The sequence below is a fragment of the Sylvia atricapilla genome, chromosome 7 (assembly GCF_009819655.1).
Source record: "Sylvia atricapilla isolate bSylAtr1 chromosome 7, bSylAtr1.pri, whole genome shotgun sequence".
NCBI classification, from domain to species: domain Eukaryota; kingdom Metazoa; phylum Chordata; class Aves; order Passeriformes; family Sylviidae; genus Sylvia; species Sylvia atricapilla.
Window position 1 is genome coordinate 29,157,346 of NC_089146.1, and position 22,319 is coordinate 29,179,664.

General features: G+C 35.8%; 1 protein-coding gene across 2 annotated transcripts; it reads right to left on the bottom strand.

The window, feature by feature from the left end:
* Positions 1–1,018: 1,018 nt before the first annotated feature.
* On the bottom strand, positions 1,019–22,118 carry ZNF148 (zinc finger protein 148). Of its 2 annotated transcripts, XM_066323094.1 has the most exons (6): positions 21,778–22,118; positions 20,446–20,571; positions 17,255–17,378; positions 16,504–16,587; positions 10,480–10,598; positions 1,019–10,142 (listed from the first exon to the last, which is right to left on the bottom strand). In XM_066323094.1, the coding sequence occupies exons 1-6, from the start codon at positions 22,105–22,107 to the stop codon at positions 8,553–8,555; spliced, it is 2,373 nt and encodes a 790-aa protein (XP_066179191.1). In that variant the 5' UTR covers positions 22,108–22,118; the 3' UTR covers positions 1,019–8,552. The 2 variants fall into 2 exon arrangements, with proteins under 2 accessions (XP_066179191.1, XP_066179192.1); XM_066323095.1 differs by lacking the exon at positions 20,446–20,571.
* Between the last annotated feature and the right edge of the window lie 201 nt (positions 22,119–22,319).

Below are 22,319 nucleotides of genomic sequence, written 5' to 3' on the forward strand. Positions count from 1 at the left end.
TCCTGCAGGGTGCAGTATGAGGCCACATGAGAAGCTCCTCTCCTGCAGCCAGCACTGCCCAGAGAAGGTCCCCGAGGTGGATGCCCAGGTAGTGGCCCTGCTGCACCCACTGGGTGAGGGGCTGGTGACACCCCAAACCCACCAGCTCTTCCTGCCGTGCTCATCTGATCACAGCTCCAGTCTTCACACACTGCTTCGCTACAGTATTTCTCTCTTTAAAAGGTTTTGTGCCACTTTTAATGCCTTCTTACATAAAACTTGATCCTTCATGAAGTAAAATCAACGCAGCCAAGCATTCCATAAAAAACATTTACCAGAAAGAATCCTACAAAAAGATTCAGGGAAACATTATGCCTGATACACACGAACAAATAAAGAGGAGAAAATTGAATTACCAGTAATTAATGCTACAGGGCGTATTTATGGTTTTGTACGTGCATAAATACTATGATCCTCAATATTTTTTTAAATATTTGCTTTGACAATGGAAAAATCTATGCAACAAATACTCCATATACTACACATGCTACAAAATGCTGTAGTGCACACATGGCATACTGTTATCCAACAGATCTGAAATCTTGAGTAATCGAGCTCACCCTTCTCACCACTGAGATTAAAACAAAGTCCTGGTTCTCATGCACATGAGGAGATGCTGGCACTGAACAAATGCATTCTGGTGCAAACAAAAAATCACAAAAGGAAAGCTGGTCTAAGACTAGGTGTTTCTATTAAAGCGGTTTCAGTGCAATCTTCTCAGACAACCACGATTAAAGTTAAGGTCAGATATTCTGTTTTCTATAATCAAAGGAGGCAAGGAGATCCAAGGGAGAAGAAAACCAAAGTAAGTTCTGTGTGTTTCAAATCAAATATTTAAATATTTCATTTAATTGTTGAAAGGTATCCACTCCAGTTCTTGCACAACAATATGTATCTTTACATGCCTTCATCTGTCTCATTAAGAAAGCAGATTTTGTTTCAAATTATCTAACATGAAAAATACTGCTAAGTCTATTCATAAAACAGTATTCTATATTTTTATTTTTCAAACAGCAAGTGACCACATTTAAAATGCATCATTTGCAAATATAAATTATCAAACTATTAGTTTAATTAAAAATAAAGCAAAAACATAACTTCCCTTAGTATCACAATACATAGAAGGGTATTATAAACCCAAAAAGACTAAGTTAACCATAAGAAAACAATAACGTCAAAAGTGAGGAAACTCATTAAGTCACTTAATGAATAAATCAGTCCTAAGAATACAATACCATTCACCATGATTATGTAAAAAAAGAGCAAACTTTCATTGTATTATACAGATAAAACAATCCAATCCTTCATGCCACATTTTGTAAACCATGATATAAATTACACTCACAGTCAAATGAACAGGAAGAGTAACTCCCAAAATATTTTAAGTTGAGTTTAGGGCAGAAATAAAGGCAGAAATAGAATCATTTAAAATATATCAAGTTCAACCAAAAAAAAATTCATTTGGTCAAGCCTGCTATCCAAATAGTTTTGTTCCCTGCAAAACTATTTTTGTCTTTTTTTTGAGTTATGAAATTTAAATGTTTCTTTTACATATTAAATGTAAGTCATGTGTTGAGCTACATTAAATCCTTTTATATTTTTATCATTTTGGCCTTGAGACTCAAACATCTTCCATGGACCTACACACACACACACACACACACTCATTCACTCTCTTACTGGTATCAGGCAATTCCTCATTTCACAGGAATAATGAAAGACTCACATACTCAACTGATTTCTCTCAGAAACATAAGGAATATGCAAATTCATATTTTCCAAGTTCCTATAAAACCATCTCTCACCTATATATACATACTCCAACTGATGGAATTCAGGTCACGGTCTTTTGTCTGATAATAAAGGGACGGAATAGATGTTGTAGGATAAAGAAATACTGTATAATGATTGAAATAAACCTATTATCCTAAATTTATCTATACAAATTATCTCTTTTTTTTTTTTAACTGAAATACAAAGAAGGCATATGGACTTCAGGCAAATAGCACTAATCAGAAATTCACTGTAACAGTGTTTCACTATATATATCATCAGATTTTTTATAAAACAATTTCTTCTGTACACTAGATTATGTACTAATTCCTCTGTCTTCAAATCCATTGCATTTTCAGATCCAATTCAGCACTATATAGTATGCCTTCAAAATAAAAGGAAGTAACTTGCTTTATTGAATACCAAGTTCCCTTCCAGACAGTATTTAAAGAAAGACAAGACTACACAGACAAAGTCCAGTATAATTCATTTCTGACAATGAAAATTTCAACCCCTCATACTGTTGCAAAATTCCTCCTACTGAAATGTCTACAATAATAATAATTATAATAATAATTATAATAATAAAAAGCATACATTACATATAAAAGATACCAGTGTACTAAAAGTGACAGAAGTGGACTAGCAAATCCTTCAAAGCACATATTATATAAATGACTAGCATTTAAAAACATTTCTTTTTCTATAAAATGTAGGTCATATACATTTATAAATTGGGGAGGGGGAGGTTCTAAAGCAGTGATGACTGTTCAAATAGATATGCTGCTCTGTACAGTCTAATACCTATTCAATTCAAACTATAAGTTTGACATCTAGTTTATCAGAATAAACCCATCTCATCATCTCATAGCTCATAATTTGAAAAATACACAACTCAAAGGAAGAGGTGACTCAAAAGTTCAGTTTATCTGCATATGAAATAAGAGGAGAACTATTCCTTTCTATGGGTGGCCCAAGTCTCATCAGTTCAAGATCAGGACTTAAAGACTCCAAATTTATGTAGAGGAACTGGCAGGAATCAGCACAGAAGCAGAATAATATCTCTGATCCTTTCGAGACACAGCTATTGAACCTTAGCAGTCTTCCTCGTCTCGCAGATGTTCAGCCAAGCCATTCATTTCTCCCTCAAAGTGGATGAAGCCATAGATCTAAAGACTGTCCTCTCTGAGACTGAAATTGTGCTCTGTAAACAATGTTATTTATATATTCCAGCAGGAGGACATATGAATTTATTTATAAAAATGATTAAGAATATTCATTAACTCAAACAAGGCTATTAACTCCCAAAGGTATTTTTGGAACTTACCCTTATGCTACTTGTCAAGTTAGCACTGTCATGTATTATTGCTTACAAACAGTACATCATCATATGCCTTCTAACAGAGCAGTACTGTGATCAGTTCGTATTTACAGGCTTTTCTGTTTGTTTTTAAACAAGTTATAAAAACATTACATACTTTACAGACAATACAAATACTCAAGTCAAACAAATGGAATGCATAACAATAAGAAACGTCATAAAGGAAGACTGACATAAGTCCTTGATTGTCAAGACACATTTATATTTATATATAAACTCTAGCTGTGCAGAATCAAAGATTCAATCATAGGTACATCCTTATTTGATAAATCATATTTACAGCATGATATTGCATAAAAAAATAAAATAATGTTGTTTACACAATATTACCTTTCCATCCATTGGATTAAGGAAAGCAAGAAACAACTCTTAGAAATGTTTGCTTGCCTCAGTTTGTGTTTCCTACCAAAAGATGTAATTTTAAAAAGGAAACAGAAGATTTTGTATGTTGAGTAGAGCAAAAAGTGACTATAAATTTATTTCCCTGACACAAAGCAAATTGAACTTGAACAGAAGTTTAAATTTCAAATTAGAGACATGTCTTTTCATTAGCAGTAATACTTTCTTAGTGCTTGTCCTTTGCAAAGTGAGTTTCAGCTAAATGCATTACATGCCTAACATAAACATGCATTACCCTAAGTCCAAGGAACTTTCAAAGTTACAAGGCTTCATTTTAGTAAAACATTTAACTCTAAGAAACTATAAAATTATTCATTTGCTTCAGTACCAACCATGTAATTTGAAAGTTCACATGTGTACTGGTACCGACTGCATAAACATATTTCTGCCTGTTAACGTTTCCAAACGGATTCCCAGGAGTATTAGGATTTTCCCTGTGATTTGTAATGGTATTAAAACAAGCAAATAAAAAATAAAAATCAAAGCTCTCAAAGCCAAGAAAATTTAGTTAGCAAATATACATACATAATGTAATCCAATGCTGCAAAAATCAGAGTGAATTCATCCAAATATTCTGGTTCATTTCAAATAGTTACTACATATGATACAAAAACTATAAAAATATTCTGATCAGGCATGGAATATAACATATCTGTTCAGGTGGAAAGTTTTCATAGGAGAACATCAATACTTTGGAATAAACTCCAAAAGTTACAGTAGAACCCAAATAGTTTGCAGCAATGCCTTAGAAACCCTTTACAAATTACAGTTTTGAAAATAGTGAAGAAGCAGGCAACAAAAGCAAGGATGTCACATCACAAAATGTACTTTGTTCATTTATTTTGACAACTGCAATTTAGTTTTCAATACTCCTTCCACCTCCCAGTATACTAATATAGATGCTGTAGTATACTTGGGTGAAGTAGTACAGTATTATTGTGTGAGACCTTGCTACAGTACTTTTTAGACCATTGCAGAGATGGGAAAGGACAATAAGGGAAGTAGAAACCTGTCAGATGCTCTGTTTAGAGGTCAGCGAATTAGCAAGATTTTACTGTACTTCTCAATTAACAATGAAAAGCTCCCATCATCAAAAAAAACTGACAAGTACAATATAAAAATAATACAAGTGTTATTTCACATGAATACTTTCTTCTCCTATTTTCTTCTTGAAACACAATTTTCCTAAAGACAACACTAGGAGACACAAGATCATAAACATGGTTCTTTTATCATCCAATTTAAATTGTTCATGTTGTCATTCGTAAACCAACATACAGTAATACATATGGTTAATCCTTTTCCCCAAAACTTGTCATTTATGATTAATTCATTCTCAAATCAAATGAAGAAAATGTAAATGCCTATTAGTATACCATTACAAGCTGATTCCTTCATTGTCTGTTATATTAATGGTAAAACATATCAAAAGATTCATGCTAAAAGGGACACTGTCAAGTAATTTAGGACCAAAATATGGCCTATTAATAAGTGCATGTGTGTGTATATATATATATGTATTTTGTATACATATATATATATGTAGAGAGAGAGCTTGGTAATAAATGTCATCAATTTCCTCTTTTTCAGAATTATCATTGCGCTATCACTAGTAGATATCCCCAAAAATTCCACCTTACACACACACAGATCCGGTGCTCCCGCGACCTTTGGGTAGGAATGCCTGCTGTTAGCTCAGGGGAATCTCCACGCTCACCCCAGCCCTTATACTGACAGCACAAGAACAGAACAGACAACCAGAGCTGCTTTTTTTCCCAGACATACACAGAAAACGAACAAAAATGACCAGATCAACATGAAGAGTGTGCATCTGCAGCAGATTAAAAGCAGCAAAATGTGAGCAGTGAAAAATGTTATTAAATAATGCCATTATTAAACGAGCAAGAGCTTTTTACAGAGCTAAACCTCCCAGAACAACATCAACACTTATTCCAGGATACAAGGGGATGTACTCAGGAAATCACAGCAGTATATTTGGCTAACTCCTCCAGTGCAGAAAGCTTCAAGCATCAGCAGATCAACTACTCACACCACTGCTTTAATTGTACACGTGGAAGAACCCTACAAGACAGTCCCTGTGGCTTAGACGGGACTTCACAGCCTGTCCTAAGGCACAGAGGGCAGCTGGAATGGCTCAGCAGCAGGCTAGGGAATGAGCTGTGATGTAAGGAATAGCAGTTCCTCTGGTGATCCCCACACTTGGCTGCAGGGAAGAGCAAGTTCCTTCAGTGTGTACAGCAGCCTGCTCCCTCACACACCCTCAGAGTGATTCCCAAGGGTGACCATGGCATGGGAGAGCCACTCCCTCCGAGTCCTCAATCACATTCTCACACCAGAGTGTCAATGCAGAAACTTTTTTTAAATAAAGCTGAGTCAGTCCCCTTAGGGAGAAGGAGGCTTCATTCCTCTTACCTCCCCATGGGCCCACAGCAGTGCAGTAACATAGTAATAACCCAGCCTTTTTTTGTTTTGTTTTGTTTTTTTCTTTTGTTCCTTGCTATATTTAAGAAATAGTACAGTTGCCATCTCCTTGCAACATCAGGGCATAGGAACAAAAGTGCCAACACAGTATTATTCAGGCACCACAAGCCAGGATGTCATGGAAATGAACACTGAAAACAAAATATGCCTTACAAAAGGTGATTTCCTGGGATATGGGGACCTTTTATGTTATTTCTGCACAACACAGGATGGAAAGTCAAAAAACCAAACTGACCATAAAGGAAGAAAAACAGAGAGACCACTAATCAGTTCAAAAATATTCTTTCAAAGAAATTTCTTTACATGTATCATTAATAATCCATAAGGAATTTACTTTTCTCCCTTGATGCCCACTCTTTTCAAGTTGTGGCCAAATATTCAGACAAAATTACTGGAAAGTCATAGCATAAGGCTGAAATGCCTAACTGTATTACACAAAGGGTCAACAAATCAAAAGAGCCTGCTTTGTTATACAAAAGTATTAAGAAATTAGTTTATATAAACTGTATTCTTGCCAATAGAAGAAGCAGGCTATGGATAATGAATGCCCTTTCTCCCTCAACTGTACCAAGTGAAGTTAGTGCTGTAACAGTGCTACCATAAGGGAAAAGACAAAGTGGGATCAGTTTCCGGGTAATGAAAATTCAGAAAAATATTGCTCCTGCTTTGGTAAGAGGTGGGAACTGTTCCAGGTCCTGCTCAAGTCCTTTCTTAAAAGACAGGATATATTTTAGCCCCTTGAGATGCAGCCTTTTCTCCTACCTGATGGCTTTGTCTGAGAGACACCAGCTAGCAACTGTGCTGTAAAAACCTGGATGAAATCCTATTTAAAAAACCACCATATACACACCTACCAATATATGTGTGTGTGTGTGTGTTTTTCCCTGGTTAATCAGCCTACATGAGGCTTAAACTGCCTTGAACTACCAGACAGTGTCCCTTTAGGGAAGGTGCAATAGAATGAACATACAGTTCAAAGATCTGAAACTTGTTAACTTAAACTACACAATAGTTAGGCTACTCAAATCTTACCACCTTAAAAATGCACACAGAACTATTTATCGTACCATACTGTATACTTCAAGACAAAGTACTATTCAAAAAAAATATATTCATGGTACAGGGATAAACTTTGCAGTTTATTTATACTGTGAAATGCAATGAAAACTTCTGATCACTCTCCTAGGCTGGAAAAAAAAACCCCCGTCATTCAACAGTTTGGACTGGTAAAATTGTAGTGACTTTTACAAAGCAAACACTAAAAAATAGGGAATTTGAATGCCCACTTCTTCAACTTTCAGGGGTACTTCAATAAATTTAATAATTGGAATTGTCAAAATTCTAGACAGAGAATTAAAACAGTTTTTACAGAAGCTAAAAATACCCAATCTCAAGTATATGGAAAAGAATTACTGGAGCTGCTGTATGAGATGAAAATGATGCAACCGTATCAGACCTAAACATCTAAAAATGGTTTTATTTTTTGAGAAATCAAAAACTATAAAGTTGGCTAAGTGCTCTATGTTAATCGTTATGAATATGTAGGGTAAGGTACAATTAAGCTTTTACATCTTGGAATACACTGTTTGTGTAAGCATTCTGCAACTGGGAATGTCATCTACAGAGTATTTAAACTAAAACTTCAAAATCTTGGTTTCTGCATATGAAAAAGTCATTAAAAAGTTACATCTAGATTCAGCTGTACAAAGAAATACACATTACTTCGGGAATGAAGTAAAGGCTTTAGCAGTTAGGCATTTTGCTTAAAAAAGTGTTTAAAGTATTTTAAATTAATTAGACTTTTAAATAGTAGAGTTAGTCTATCAGAATTCACTTTCTTTCCCTCCAAACACAACTCAAGGTAATGCAAAGCAGAAATGAAGGGCACATGGTCTAAAATTATTTTTGAGAGAGACCAAAGATTTTTCTAGAAAATGCTTTCTTTTAAAGCCATATTTGTTTGACTTCTGAAAGTTACTTGTTTGTTCTGTGTGTTTAGTACACGTTGATTCCCTGCTGAAGAGCAATGACTATGCTGACGGGCTTAAAAATGACAATGTGGATAGTATCAGACAATAAACTGTCCTCCCAAAGCATACACGGAAACCAGCAAGGAAACAATCATGGGGGAAAGTCTTACCTGGGGATTTTGTTTATTTTAAAATTTCAAAGAAGGTAAAATATTTTCTGGATTCAAACAAGTGAATAATAAACTGCCTTTGATAGGGGCACCAACATCAGGCAGTTCAATGACTGATGGCTAACAAAAAAAATGGAAAAAAAAAAAAAAAAAAAAAAAAAAAAAAAAAAAGAGAAAAAGAAGCAGTTATTGGTCTTGCTAATATCAGCTTACTTTTAACATAGCGCTCTTAAAAGCTGTACAGAACTCCATCTTATACAGAGCAACCCCCTTTTGACAAATGTGTTCTAAAGTGCCAGTATTATTTACAAAGATTTCTTAGCCAAAAGTCTGGCCCGTTGTGGCATCAGGTGAAGAAGTCATCCCAGCTCTGCTATCATTTACATTCACCAAGGGAAATTCTGGGAAATCAGCACTTGTCCCTGGTCCCCGAAGGTTCACCTGTCCATTGGCAGTGCTAAACTGAGAGGATATTCCAGCTCTTGCCCCATGGTACTGAGCTCTAAAGGGCTGCTCAAAGGAGCTAATTTGATATGCTTGATGAACAGACTGTGCCTCTGCTTTCTTCTGAGAAGTTACTTGATCCAAGAAGTCCTGTGTAGAGGAGGAAGAAGAATGATTTGCCTCATCACCTGAAAAGGGAAAAGGGTGCTGAGAATCACCAACCATTAGTCCAAAGTGAGACTTGTCTGGAGTTGTTCTTAATGGAGAGTTCATTCCCGACCGAAAGCTATTGACGGGTATAGATGTGTACACCTTCTCCATGGAAGGAAATGCTGGCTGGGTTGTAAGAGTCTGGTTATCAGTCACAAAATTAAGGCTCGGGTTGTTCAAATAGGCATCGTTTTGGCTAGTTCTGTCCAAAGCTTGTTGCAAAAACTTTGAATATTCTTGTAACATACTAGCTTTATCTGATGAGGAAGCTTGAGAGCTTGTTCCAACCGTCTCAGATTGGGTCACCTCGGATACTTCAGCGGAATTGATGGATATACTGGAGGTCACTTCCGTGTCAGCCACACTGAAAGAAATCTCATGCTGTCCATTAGCCTTGTGTGAATAATGATCTAACAGAGTTTGCAGTACCTCATCTGGAATGACATTTTTGTCATGGTTACCTTTAATTTCAACATTCAGTGCCTGTGTGTCTAGTATTGAGGCCGTAGCAGTTTCATCAATGACACTGGCCACAGCTGCCTGCGTTACTGAAGGTTGAGATGCTATGGTACTTACATTCAAGGCATATTCTCGACTGTTGTTACTAGCTGCTTGTAGATACCTCTTTTTCTTTAAAAATTGCATTGCATCATCATAATTAGTGCTGCTGTGTACAGGTTTACTGGGCCCTTCCTGTAATGTGTCCACTTGATCAATGTCAGCATTACCTTCAGAGTCCAGTAAACTTTGCTTATCCACAAGATCGAAGGCATACTTTGAAACCTTGCTGTCTTCGTATGTAGATAAAGGTGAAATGGTTTGACTTTGCTCAAGTGGCTGCTTTAGACTCCTCTTGTTGACCTTTTTGAGAACGAGCTTCGGTGGGTGTATTTCTCCAGAATTTGCTTCCTCTAAGTGCGATCCACCGACCGAAGAATGTGGCATCTCAACGGCATATTCTGCTACCATGTATTCATCTTTTACTTTAGTACTAGAAGTGTACAAAGGCAAATAGTCATTTTTGTCCTTCTTGTGATCCGATTTATCTGTACTTTCCTTATCCCCAGATTTTGTTTTCTCTGTTTTCTGCCTTTTCTTCTTTGGCAAAGAGCTGTCTTTCAGAGGCGTAGAGAAACCAGAATCTTCCTCGGATGGCAAAAAGCCAACTTTGGTGGCACTTCTGTTGGGTTTCTTCTCGCGGTTCTCATGGCACATACGTTTGTGTTTCAGTACACGGTCGGTCCTGGAGAAATACTGGAAAAGATGATGGTGGTGATTAGGATTATTATTAGCATGCAAAAATAAATAAGTTAGCAGAAAGAAAAGAAACCTTTCATTCTAACGAATTTACTTGACGATTCACCCTCTTTATGGATTTCTAATGAAGAGTCAAACAAGAGTATACAGTCAATAAAATCAAGCACAGCCAGCTGTGACTCTGCTCTACCTGTGCACCAAGATAGCCCATCTTCACAGAAAAAACATTCATTATGTATTTATTTGTATAAGATGGAGAAAGCCTCCTCTGCAGTTGGGGAATTGACTGGTGTTTTAGTATTCAATCACAGAAGATTTCACTTAGTCATCTTACCTGCAAACAATATTCACACTGGTAAGGCTTCTCTCCACTGTGAGTTCTTTTGTGCCTTTCCATGTGATACTTCTGAATAAACCTCATACCACATTCATCACAACGAAATGGCTTTTCACCTGACAAAAAACACGTAGCAATATTAATCTAAAAGAATAAATCAACATTCTTCCATAACACTACCAAGTCAAATACTACGTTCTCTCTTAGAAGCAATAAGAGCATTTAGTATACTGCTATTGAAAAGCCACATAGGGCTAACTTACATCATTGTTTTTCAATACTAAGTTGCTGATGCCATGAATTACTTTACACTTTTTTGCTAAAAAAAACCCCCACCTTAAAAACTAAATCCTTACTCCTCTTTCTAATGCAGGTACAGGTATGTCTTACAGCTAGCAAATTAGGCACTGCAAAAATGGTCTTCCTGAATTGTTGCTACAGTATGCATTTTTTAAGGAAGACGACTATATAAAAATACCTCAATCCTCTCACCAATTCATTAACTCAAACCCATCCATCCCTCCCAGGAGAGAATTAATGCATTTCCAAACTCTAATAGAGGTGTTTGGAGGGTGTTTTCTGTTTTTCCATATTTTTTTCCCCTTATATGCATGTGGAATTGAGAGAACTGCTTTGAAAAAGTCCTACTATTTTGATTGAAAACCAAATTTATTTCTTTTTTTAGGAAGTAATTTAAAAATATTTTAAAAATTAAGTAAAAACCCCAGAAACCTCTGTAGCAAAACTGGCATTTGCATACTTACAGGTTTCTCATTTCTCTTGTTTTGTTTGCTTGTTTTGGTTTCCTTTTTTTTTTTTTTCTTTCAGGAAATACTCATTCAGACAATATGCACTGCCCTGAACTCCTCTTCAATTCTCCCCCTTATTTTTCCTCACAAAGAAACCCTGTAATGATCCTTTCTGAGCAGGGAGTAACTCTATTTTTATTTCTTTTAACTTTTGCCTTACATCTTCCCTCTGATATTTTTTCTACGTTTCTCTGACAAAACCTAAAAATTTCAAATGCATTGAAACGTTAGTTTTGCTTTTATAGAAGTTCACTATTATTTACTAGAACTCACCCTGAACAACAGCGATCTCTCCTCTTAGTATTTATTATGAAATCATTTGAACTGACAAGGAGGTCAAGGATGGTCTTGGCAGCATCTGTCAAGACCCTCTTTCTTCTGGATACTGCACTGCACTGATTTTTGGGGTATGAACCATTTATGTCTTGTTCCCAGAAATATGCAGACTATTGCTATTTTCTGAGGTAGTTTTATTCTTACTAATTATGTTAAGAACTGTTGAATTACCAACAATTAGTTGTTAAAGTTTAAAACTTTAAATTAATAGATTTTATTATTTAAGATGTTGACAGAGTTTGTATTTTCCATTTAGAATAGAGAAATTTATCCACATCCTTCTACAAATGGAAATACAGTACCTTAAAATAAGGTTCCAGTATTTATAGAAACTAGAATGGAAAATATCTGTATCGCCCACACATGTGCTCCTAGTCAGATCATTAATGCCCAGAGTTTCAGCTTCCTTAATTCCAAGCAATTTCTAAATCTTTCTCTTTGTAAGCCTATGTCCTATTTCCAATTATTAATTCCTACCTCTCCATGTGGCTTCTCAGCCAATCCCTTTCTTGGATGAAATTATTCCAATTTATTCTCTCCTAAATCAAATTATCTCTTCTCCTCAGATCTCTCAGCTCCCATCAGTTCTTTTTCTACAGGCTCACAACCCCAGCATTCTATATATCTTCTTCCATTTGACTTAGAGAACTTTACCATTTCTTGCTTATTAATAAGCACCATAAAATTTTGCTTTTTTTTCAACATCCCTTGTTAACTTATAACACTTATCATATCATTCTCTCTCATCCTGCCTGTAAGCAAATCCTCCTCTCTGGCCTATTTCTTAACTTTCAAACTCCAGGTTCATTCTTCATGTTCTCTTCATTTGTCAGGCACTCTCACAAACTATGGTGCCTTACTCCCAATAAGCCTGTTCAGACTTTCTGAATCAAATTCCAATCCTTGCCTTCCATTTTCAGGATGCTGAAGCAAGACATTTAGTCCTCATAGTTCTTGTTTGATACATTGGAACTCTTCCATTCCTGAAGATTACTACTTAGTCCTTGCTATTTACTGTTTTCTTTCCCTTTGCTCCACTATTCTACTTCGTGGGTTTTTAAATTTCCCCTTCAAACAACTCTCCTTACACAGTTTCAAAGCTTGCTTTCATGCTACCTTAGATTTATTTTAGAGAATGGAGTGGCTGTTTGGGTTGGAAACTATCCTGAGCCTTAAAGCAAGATAGCTGAGTCCTGTTCTGGCCTTGAACAGCCCTCTAAGGAGCCATCCTGCAATCCCAGGAAATGCAGAGCACTTCATTAATACACTTACCTGCAGCCTTACACTCATTTCTGTAAGTGAATGCACACAGAGTTCCTTAACGTTTTCCTACACAACATGGCTATTTGCTGGCAGAAGACTCCCCAGCTACTTATTCCCATTTCAAGTCTTAAACAGGGCCAAACAGGGGTCTGTGGTTTTTAGGAGGATTACAATCACCAGCTATTTTGGAGACTTTTAGGGCACATATAAATGCACTGCTGGCCATGCCTTAACAGGGAGAAGAATTTGGGGACGCTGCCCTGCAGTTAACTCAGCACAGTACAGAAAATAACATTTTTCAGTAGAATTCCAGAACACTCTGAAAGTAAGATTAAGAAAACCTTTGTGAAACTGACACCATACTTAAATTTGGCTTTAATCTTCATATGGAAGATAATGTTAGAAAAAGATTAAAAATTAATATGAAGATAGGCTTCCAATAATAATTTTATCCTAGCAGAAGCCCGAAACTTCAGATGTCTTCTGCAATTTTGTTGTACTTTTCAAACAGGACCTATTGCAAATGGAGGAGATCATTAATAATACCCTTTTTGATAAGGCAGGGAGAGTCCAGGACACGTTTTTCTGAAATGTCCTAGTGAGTGGAAAAGAATCAGATGTATAAAAATCCCTCAAAATTTAAAAATATAATACAACAATTAATGTATTACTTATAAAAACAGCCCATGTGTTGTGTCCATGTTTGCAATCTATTAAAACCAAGTAATAGAGCTACTCATCCAGTGCAGTACAAATATTATGTGTATGAAGGCTGTAACAATTATAAACCCAGGCATTTTAAAATCTAAACAGACAAAAAACAAATTATAAAATAACAAAGAAGGCAATAAAAAACTCAGCATGACTGAATAAGAAGGCACTTGAATTGTTAGCCCCAATGGTGTTTTATTTTTTTTTAATGTAATCTTAGTTTTTGTGTTTAAAATGGAAAATAGGGTGGCTTACACGATTAGGACACACGAATGCATGAGTGGGTAAGGTATATAGAAACATTTGTAAGCAAAAAGTAAGCAGACATTATTAAAAAAAAAGGAAAAAAAGAAGAACATTCAGCATCTTCTCCAACCTCATAAACTGAAAATATTTGCATACCAGTGACTTCCCTCTCTTACAACTAAAATAGCAATTTTCTGTATCATTAGGGACAAGTTTAGCAGCAGGGTTCCAACACTGCTGCCCTCCTCTACACACAATTGTAAGCAAATTTTGTATTAATGCAATGTCTGCTTTTAGATGCAACTGTTTAATTATTTACACAGAATAAGGCTGTTCATTGATTGCTTCCTAACTCCCTCACAACATTTCCTTTGAAGGAGTGGTTGAGAGAACTAAAGTCAGACTAGAAATAGCAGGGGCACCTGTAAATTGGGGGCTTGTAACAGGCATAAAATGGGGCTTCTACCTGTTACTACTCTCTTCGATTTGTTTAAAATAAACTGGAAAATTTGATTAAAACTTTTAAATAAACTTTCCTGTTCCTCATCAGTATTTTGAACACTGTACAAAAGCTAGTGCTAAAAGTGGTCATTCATGGAGATAAAAATGCAAAATAAAAAAGTATTGAATAAAGTTAAGGAACATTTTTTAAAAGGGTATGAACAGTAGAAACAGATCTTTACTTCCATCAAAGTAAAACACAGACCCACTGCTCACCCTCTCATTAGAGAAGCAAGTTGAAAAATCAGCTTTTCTGGATGGGTTTAGTTATGCACCTCTGAACAACAGAGTGACTACACAGACAGCTCAAGGCTAGTAGTGAACACTGTCATATAGAGGTGAAAAAGCATAGACAGGTATGCAGAGTGCCAATTAGTTACACTATAACTGGGTGAAGCCAAAATTAAACACTAGTCAGATTCTTGTTAACTAAACAGCCTTCAGAAAAAATTTTGCCACTCCTGGAAGCTGAGTTTTATGTGTTTTCTCCTAATCATTACTAGCTGTCACCCAGGAAAACATCCATAATTCAACGACTTAAACACAAGCACCATCCTCTGTTTTCTGAGAAACAACCAAACTATACCTCAGGATGCTGAGGAAAGGAGAAAACACAGTTATCTAAAAAAAGTCAGATAACAATATGGTTAATTAGTTAAATGGTACCTTTTTCTCTGCTAAACAAAGACTAGCATATGTAAGAGCTGGCATAAAACTCTACAATCCCACCACATCCACCCCCTCCCTACAAAGCTTACAATCGACAGATTTCTCATTAGAGCTAGAAGCTAAATTTTAAAAGATAATTAAATCAATTTATAAAATATTTTCAGTCAAATCCTTATTAATTATATTGCCAGACTCTCATTTTCAAAGCCACGTACAGGGAACAATCCTCATTTGAAAAAAAAAAAAAAAAATCTTCTAAAAAATGTGAAGACTGCACTTAAATTTTTGCCTTTTTTTGGGGGGGGGGGTGGAGTTGGGGGGCAGATAGATGGAAGAGACTGAATGAGCATTCCTTTTTAAGAATAAGTATCTACACAAAGTGAAGGCAGCATGGTTCACCAATTCAGAGCCAGAGGAAAGACTAGGAGCAGAACAAAGACACTGGACAGAAGAATGGAAGACTCTTCTGTGGCTGACTGGCTGAAGGAAACCTACTTAGTCTGGACTCATGGCAACCTAGGATACAAAAATCCCATAAACAACAGGGCATTTGTGCATGTAACTCCCTGTACACTGCTCTGAAAATTCATTTTGCAGAGTTTTTCTCCCTCTCAACCCTTACACATGCACACACTGCACTGCGTGTTAGTAGCTTTCATATCCATTTAAATGCTACAGCCAAGAAACACTGTGCACATTCACCAGCTCTGCTTTTCTGAAAAAGAGGCTGAGAAATTGGCATCTAGTCCAAAAGGGACCATATTACAAAATATTTAAAGAGGGATTGAAAGGCCATGCACCAAAATGCCAAAAACCCAATGAAACCAAACCTGTTAAAGAATGTGGTTCTGTGTGGTGCAATAAGATAAAAAAATAAACATATATAAACTACTCTCTTTGGTTTAAAGCTTTGGGCCTTATTTGACCTATACTACATATTTTTAAACTAAGACTCTTCTTTTTAGAACAGTTCTGAATTAAACCCAAAAGAAGAAAAAAAGTGAAAAGAAAAGCTGATACTAATACCTTTGGGGTTAGGCATTTTGGCCATTTTAGTCCTGGCACTTTTCCATCAAATTCAAATAAAAACAAACAGACAAACAAACAAATAAATCTATGGAAATGTAATTTGGGAGTCCCCCTTGTCTGGATTAACTTGATACAACAAAAGACAGAACTGCTCAACGAACTTTGACTTTTATGAATACACAAACTTCAGGATTTGCTGCTCTGGGGTTATTTATAGAAAACTACTTTCAGATCTGCTTACTGGACTTCATACTCATTTTACAGCCAAAGGACAGTGGAACAAGTTGAAAGCACAAAACTAATTCCTTTTGAAAAGCTTTATAACTTTATAACACGTGTTAAATTAAAACAAACTAGGACAGGGTTTTAGGCCGCATATTTACTACCAGAAACCTTGCCTGAGTGGGGAAACAGTTTTTAAGCACGCCAGTAAAGATACTCAAGGCACTATACTCACCAGTATGAATCTTCTCATGCCTCTGTAGCAGGTACTTCTGTATGAAACGCATGTCGCACTGACTGCACTGAAATGGTTTTTCACCTTGAACAATATAATTCCACATCCATAAGTTAATAACTACACACTGTTGTTTGTGATAACTAAATTTTGAGGAATATTAAAATCTCTATTAAAAACACCAGCATCTGAGCGAATTCCAAAAATACCCTGATACCAAAAGACATTTGCCTTACTACGTATACGAACTGCAGAGTTCTCTCCATGATCCTAAGAGTCACATTAAGGCTAGCACGGAAGAGTGATCTGGAATGGCTGTAATTTCCTCATGAGTAAGATCAATCAGGATGCTGGCATAGACTGCATTCAGGAAACTGGCAAGCTATTATAACAGTAAGTACCTTTTTCCCTTCTCCAAACACAGAGATACCTCATCAGGCAAATAAGCAGCTGCAGCACATTTTTACAAAGGGGTCAATTTTTGGCATTTAGGCTACAAGTCAACCCATTACTTTCTGATAAAGAAAGAAAAGAAACCTTGTAAACAGTTAGCTCTTCAGTTTATTAAATATATGTTGATTTTTTTTTTTTCTGATATTCTTTTGACACTTTGGTGCATGGAATCTATAAGCTTAGATGCCAAGTTAGCTACACTCTTAAAACTGAAATTCGCATAGAGCTGAAAACATTTTTAACATAAGTAAACAACTCTTTATATAGTAGAAAAGACAAATTTGAAGTCAAGCAGTACCTGTATGAATGAAGACATGTCTCTGTAAATGGTAGTTGGTTCTAAAGGCAGCATTGCAATGCTCACAAACATGAGATTTGTGGGTTTTCAGACCAAGTGATCCATCCTCATTTATTGTAAGGATCTATTTTAAAAAGAGTAAAATTTGTTCTCACACTACCCTCTAAAGATGTCTTATTAACTACAAAAAAAAAAAAACATTAATTTTTTCGATGCAGAAAATGCAAATATTTCAGGTAAAAAACAATGCTAATTTCTACAAAACTATGCGTTAAGCTTCTAATACACATTTCCAATTGCAGTCCAATCCAACTCGTGTCTCGTTGTGCATTAAGAGATATTTCAACAGGACAGAGACAAAAGCAGCTCATGGAAAATCAGCATAGAGCTTCCCTAGGCACAGCTGAGTCACTTTACAGGCTACTGTTTATTTTGTCCGTCTGTTGGAAAGGATGCAAAGTAATCAAACCACTCCTGGGCACTAAACCATGGACAATCGTATTTCAAAGCAAAAGTGAAAAGTTATATTCTTTTTTTCAAATCACAACTCTAAAAGTTTGCTAAAAAACATTAAAGCTTAACCAGAATAGTCATATATATTATCTACATCTATATAATACCAAAAGTCTCAAAGGTAAAGTTGTATTTTAAAAACTAAAATCCCAAAGCCAAACAACCAAGAGAATAGTATTATTCTTCTCCCCTTTCAGGTTTTTCAGTCAATAAAGTATTGCTCACTTAATATACATATTAAAGCATCTCCTTGATGACTTCAACTTGCCACACTCAATTGCTTTGCTGTCAAACAAAGCTGCTATTTTCATATTAAGTTAAAAAACTTAAATTAAAAAAATGCACCACATCTACCTTATTGAATAAAGCTAATCACAAGTTTTCTCTAATTTGTCAAAAGGAATAAAAATGGAAAACTAAACCAAAACCCAAAATCTAGACTACCTCTGGCAAGAGAATAAGAAAACCAGTAAATAAATTACATTTATAAAAGTCTTGCTTAACTGCAAACACAACTATAAAGAAGAGCTTAAGGAACCTTAAATAATACAGTTTAGTCCCTTGTTATTAACAGAAAATAAAAGTATGCTGGGAAAACACATCTGCAGTTTGATTAGCTACAGCATTTTATGTTTTATGATAATGACAGTGATGAGAAAGAGAGAGTCATTAACTGAGACAGAATCTCTGAAATAATAGCAAATACTGTAGGATCTACTTAATTTTTAATTCTCCTGCGTCAAAACAAGAGTGAAAGTCTCAGACTACCACATTCTAGTGCATTCACTCTGAAGGACAAGTACATTCATACGTTTGTAAGATTGGTGTGTTACTGCTCCAGTCACAGATAGAGACAATTGTAAAGACTCTGTTCTGTAACATTATCCAGCTGATGAAGCCGACTGCGTCTTTAAAACAAATTTAAATACATGTTATGAAATGCTTTTCATATATTATATTGAAATTTTAAAATAATTGTGCAGAAAATACTCTTAATTTCATGGTTATCCTAAACCTGGGCTCTTCTACTTAATCTACTCCTTGTACCAACTCTTAAATGATGAGAGTTAGCTTTGTCAGAGCAGCTTCCCTAACCAAAGCAACAAAGAAGCTTGTGCATGTGAGTGTGTGTGCATGCGTGTCTGTCCATGTGTGCACGTGTGTGTGTGTGTGTGTGTGTGTGTGGAAGAGGGAACAGGAGACAGCAGTCATGATACCTAATGACTTCTTCATTAGCTGATTACTGCATTGATAGAAAACAGAATTTGTAACACTTCAGAATGTTAACTGGCTTCCATTTGTCAAAGTTCCGGCTGCTGTTTGGATGGAAAATCAACCCCACTACTCTGGAAATACTGAAACTGCAGGAGGCTCTCACCTAGGTCAGTCCTTCAGGTTTTTTTAACTCTGCCTTTCTACTCTGACAGGTCTGAAAAAGGGGAAGAGAGACTGAAAAAGAACCTGTTTAACAATTCTGCTGATCATTTTTCAATCTTTTGTCATCTCAAAAGACTAACTCTGGCAGACTGGGAGATAAAAAGGAAGCATGCAAGCACACGTCTGTAGAAAGAGGGGCACACGCCTCTTCTACCTTGCCATGTTTCCATGGAAGTGATCTCTGGATGTACTCAACCTAGATCTCCTTTTTCTCTCAAAGGGAGAAGTGAGAAAAAAATGCACAGCATTTGGAACTTGCTTCCACACCCAATCTGAAGCAATTTCTCAGCTTTCCAAGAATACTGCAGGTGCAACCTTATTTGACAGTGCTTTGAGGAGGACTGGAGGGGTCCTGCTCCCAGGGCAACAAAAAGGAGGTTTGGGAGATTCTCTTTGTATTATGGTGAGTTTTCCTTTGATGTACAAACAGTCTGGGTTGATTTCTGAGTAGGCTTATTTTAATGCTGCTGTGTGATAACATATAACTGATTTACTTCTATCAGAGCAGCCTGCATATGTTCTATTTTAAGTCTGACGATTAATATTGATTTGGAGAATTACTAGAAGATATAACACTGCTACCTCATGAGGTGAAATGATTCTGGTTTTATCTGAAGTGCTTCTCAACAGAAGAAAATTGTTTTCAGACATACAGGGATACATACTCCTCATGAATGGATCTACGAAACAATTTTTTAAGTAACAAACCAGCAGCTAGGGTAAGAATCTTTTGATATAAATAAATACATATATGAAGATGATTATGACCACAGGAGTTTTCCCTACAAGTAAATTATTTTATATATATTAGTAAACTTTTTAGAATTTTCAAAACTACAATTTTAGTTTTCTTTTTAAAAACTTTTCACTACTATGCATGAAGCATATAAAATTAACAGGCTCACAAAAAAGCACAACTATTATTAGATAGATACAGAGTAATGATTTATAAATGGTCTACAAAGCTACTGACTCATAATTTAAAAAAAATATTTGGAGAGAGAACTGCCTGGAGAGACAGATGTTAAAATATGTCAAGAGTTCATGTTGCTAAAAGGAGTTCAAAGAAAAACACTGTTATATCAGTTTTGTTTTGGGTCTCTGGTGAACTTCAGAACTGCATCTTTACTGAGCAAACAAACAATTTCCAGCCTAACTAGTTCAAATGCTAATGAAATTAGTCATAGTCAACCAAATCTTCAGGTCCTTTTAATCTTGGTTTTGCCAAATCAATGTCTTACTTTTGCTGGTGAACGCTGTTTTCTTTTCTTCTTTTTCTGCAAATCTACTGGCTCTCGTATTTGTTTTTTGTCTCGTTTCTGTTGTTCAGATGCATCAGTAAAGGTAATTTCTTGCTTTACACTGATCTGTTAAGATACCAAGTGCCAGTTTCAGGTAAGGTTCTCACTACAGAAAAGCAATTTTTCAATTTTAGAAGATGACAAACTGCTGAAACAGAAAACCTTTTCCTACGGGAATTATCTTCTGGCTTCACTCTTTCAGAAATTTAAGTGAAAGAATTAATATGTATCTTAAATAAAAAGGGCACAGTTAATTTCCTCAGTAACATTTTGATGTATCCTTTCATTCATCTCCCAAGGTCTCTTTTCCTGACCTGTGGTGATTTTGAGATCAGTTCATGTTAAAATCACTTCCATCTGTAAAACCATTCAGTTTTTCATACCTATTTTACTTTAGTCCGTCCTGTTGTCAATGCAAGATTTAACGGAATAGTTTATTATATATTTAAGACAGAAGAATTTTTAAGAAAAGAAAAAAAAAAAAAAAGACCAGTTCTAATGAAGTTTTTGAAAAAAAAAATAAATTTAAAAATCTCAATCTAATGTGAACTTTCATGAAGACCATGATACTCTTACATTTTTCTAACACCTGAGCCACCTGATCTACAGCTAACAGAGTAGTGTTTTAACAGTGCTGTGTTTCTGAAGATTATTCTTCACGTGTAAGGCTATCTACTTTTATAGTCCTGGTGATTGTCCTTTATGTTTGAAGGGTAACAGTGATGATGTGCTGCATTACAGACAGATGCTCTGTTTTCAAAAGGAAGTCATCTCTATGCTCTCTGGGAAAGCCAAGGTATGCCTTCTATGAGATATCGTGGAGGGGCATATTTATGGTCATGTATGAAGTGTCACAGTCCAACCTGCAGTGTGAATGCAATTGCTAAAGCGTCCACATACCTTAAAAACATACAAGATGCTTCCTATAGCAAAAGCAACTAAACAGTACTATGAACAGCATAAACAGTATGCACCTTCTAATAACACTATTTATTCCGGTTTGTAGTTACCCTTGAACGTTAAATATCCTTAAAGGAGCACATTTTAACGCTTTAGTTCTACGGTAACAGCCTGCTTATAAGATATTTATAAAACAGATACTTAAAGATTATACTTAATTGGCAAAATTTATCCACAGCCAGAGGCAAATGACATATATTTAGATAATCAAAAGCCAAACAAGCAATTAATAGATTCTTGCCAGAGTAGGATTAGACTACCAGATCAAGCTTCCTAGTAATCTCTCCAATATTTCACAAAGAAATTGCTTACAGGGACATTAACAGCATACTGCAGCCCTTGAGGAAGTCTATCTTGCGCATCCATTTCATCATCATTTTTTACCGTCTCCTCATGGACCATGAGTTCATCATGTGAAATCATCTCTTGCTGTCGAAGTTCACTTTCCTGTAACACTTCATCTGTAGCAAGAATTTCTTGGTGCGGCATAGTCCGATCTTGAAGCACTGCCTCTTGCCGTTCTCTCGATACTCCAGACTGGTCAGATACTGCACCCATCCCTACCATAGCCCTGGATGACTGCATCTGGTCTATGCCACCACATTTAAGAAATAATCCTCCCAGCTTGTCTTCAATGTTCATTCTTAAGTGCAATTACCTACAAAGAAAGTTTTAATAGTAAACATCTACAGTTGGTGCGCTTGCTTAAAATTTTTTTACTTAAAAACATTTTATAAGAATTTAAGTCAGTACTCAACAAACACACATGCAGTCCTAAAATTGATACTGAGTAAGAACCAAAAGTTGGATATCTTGGAGGAATGTCAAAAGATTCTCCTTTCACACATCTGCGT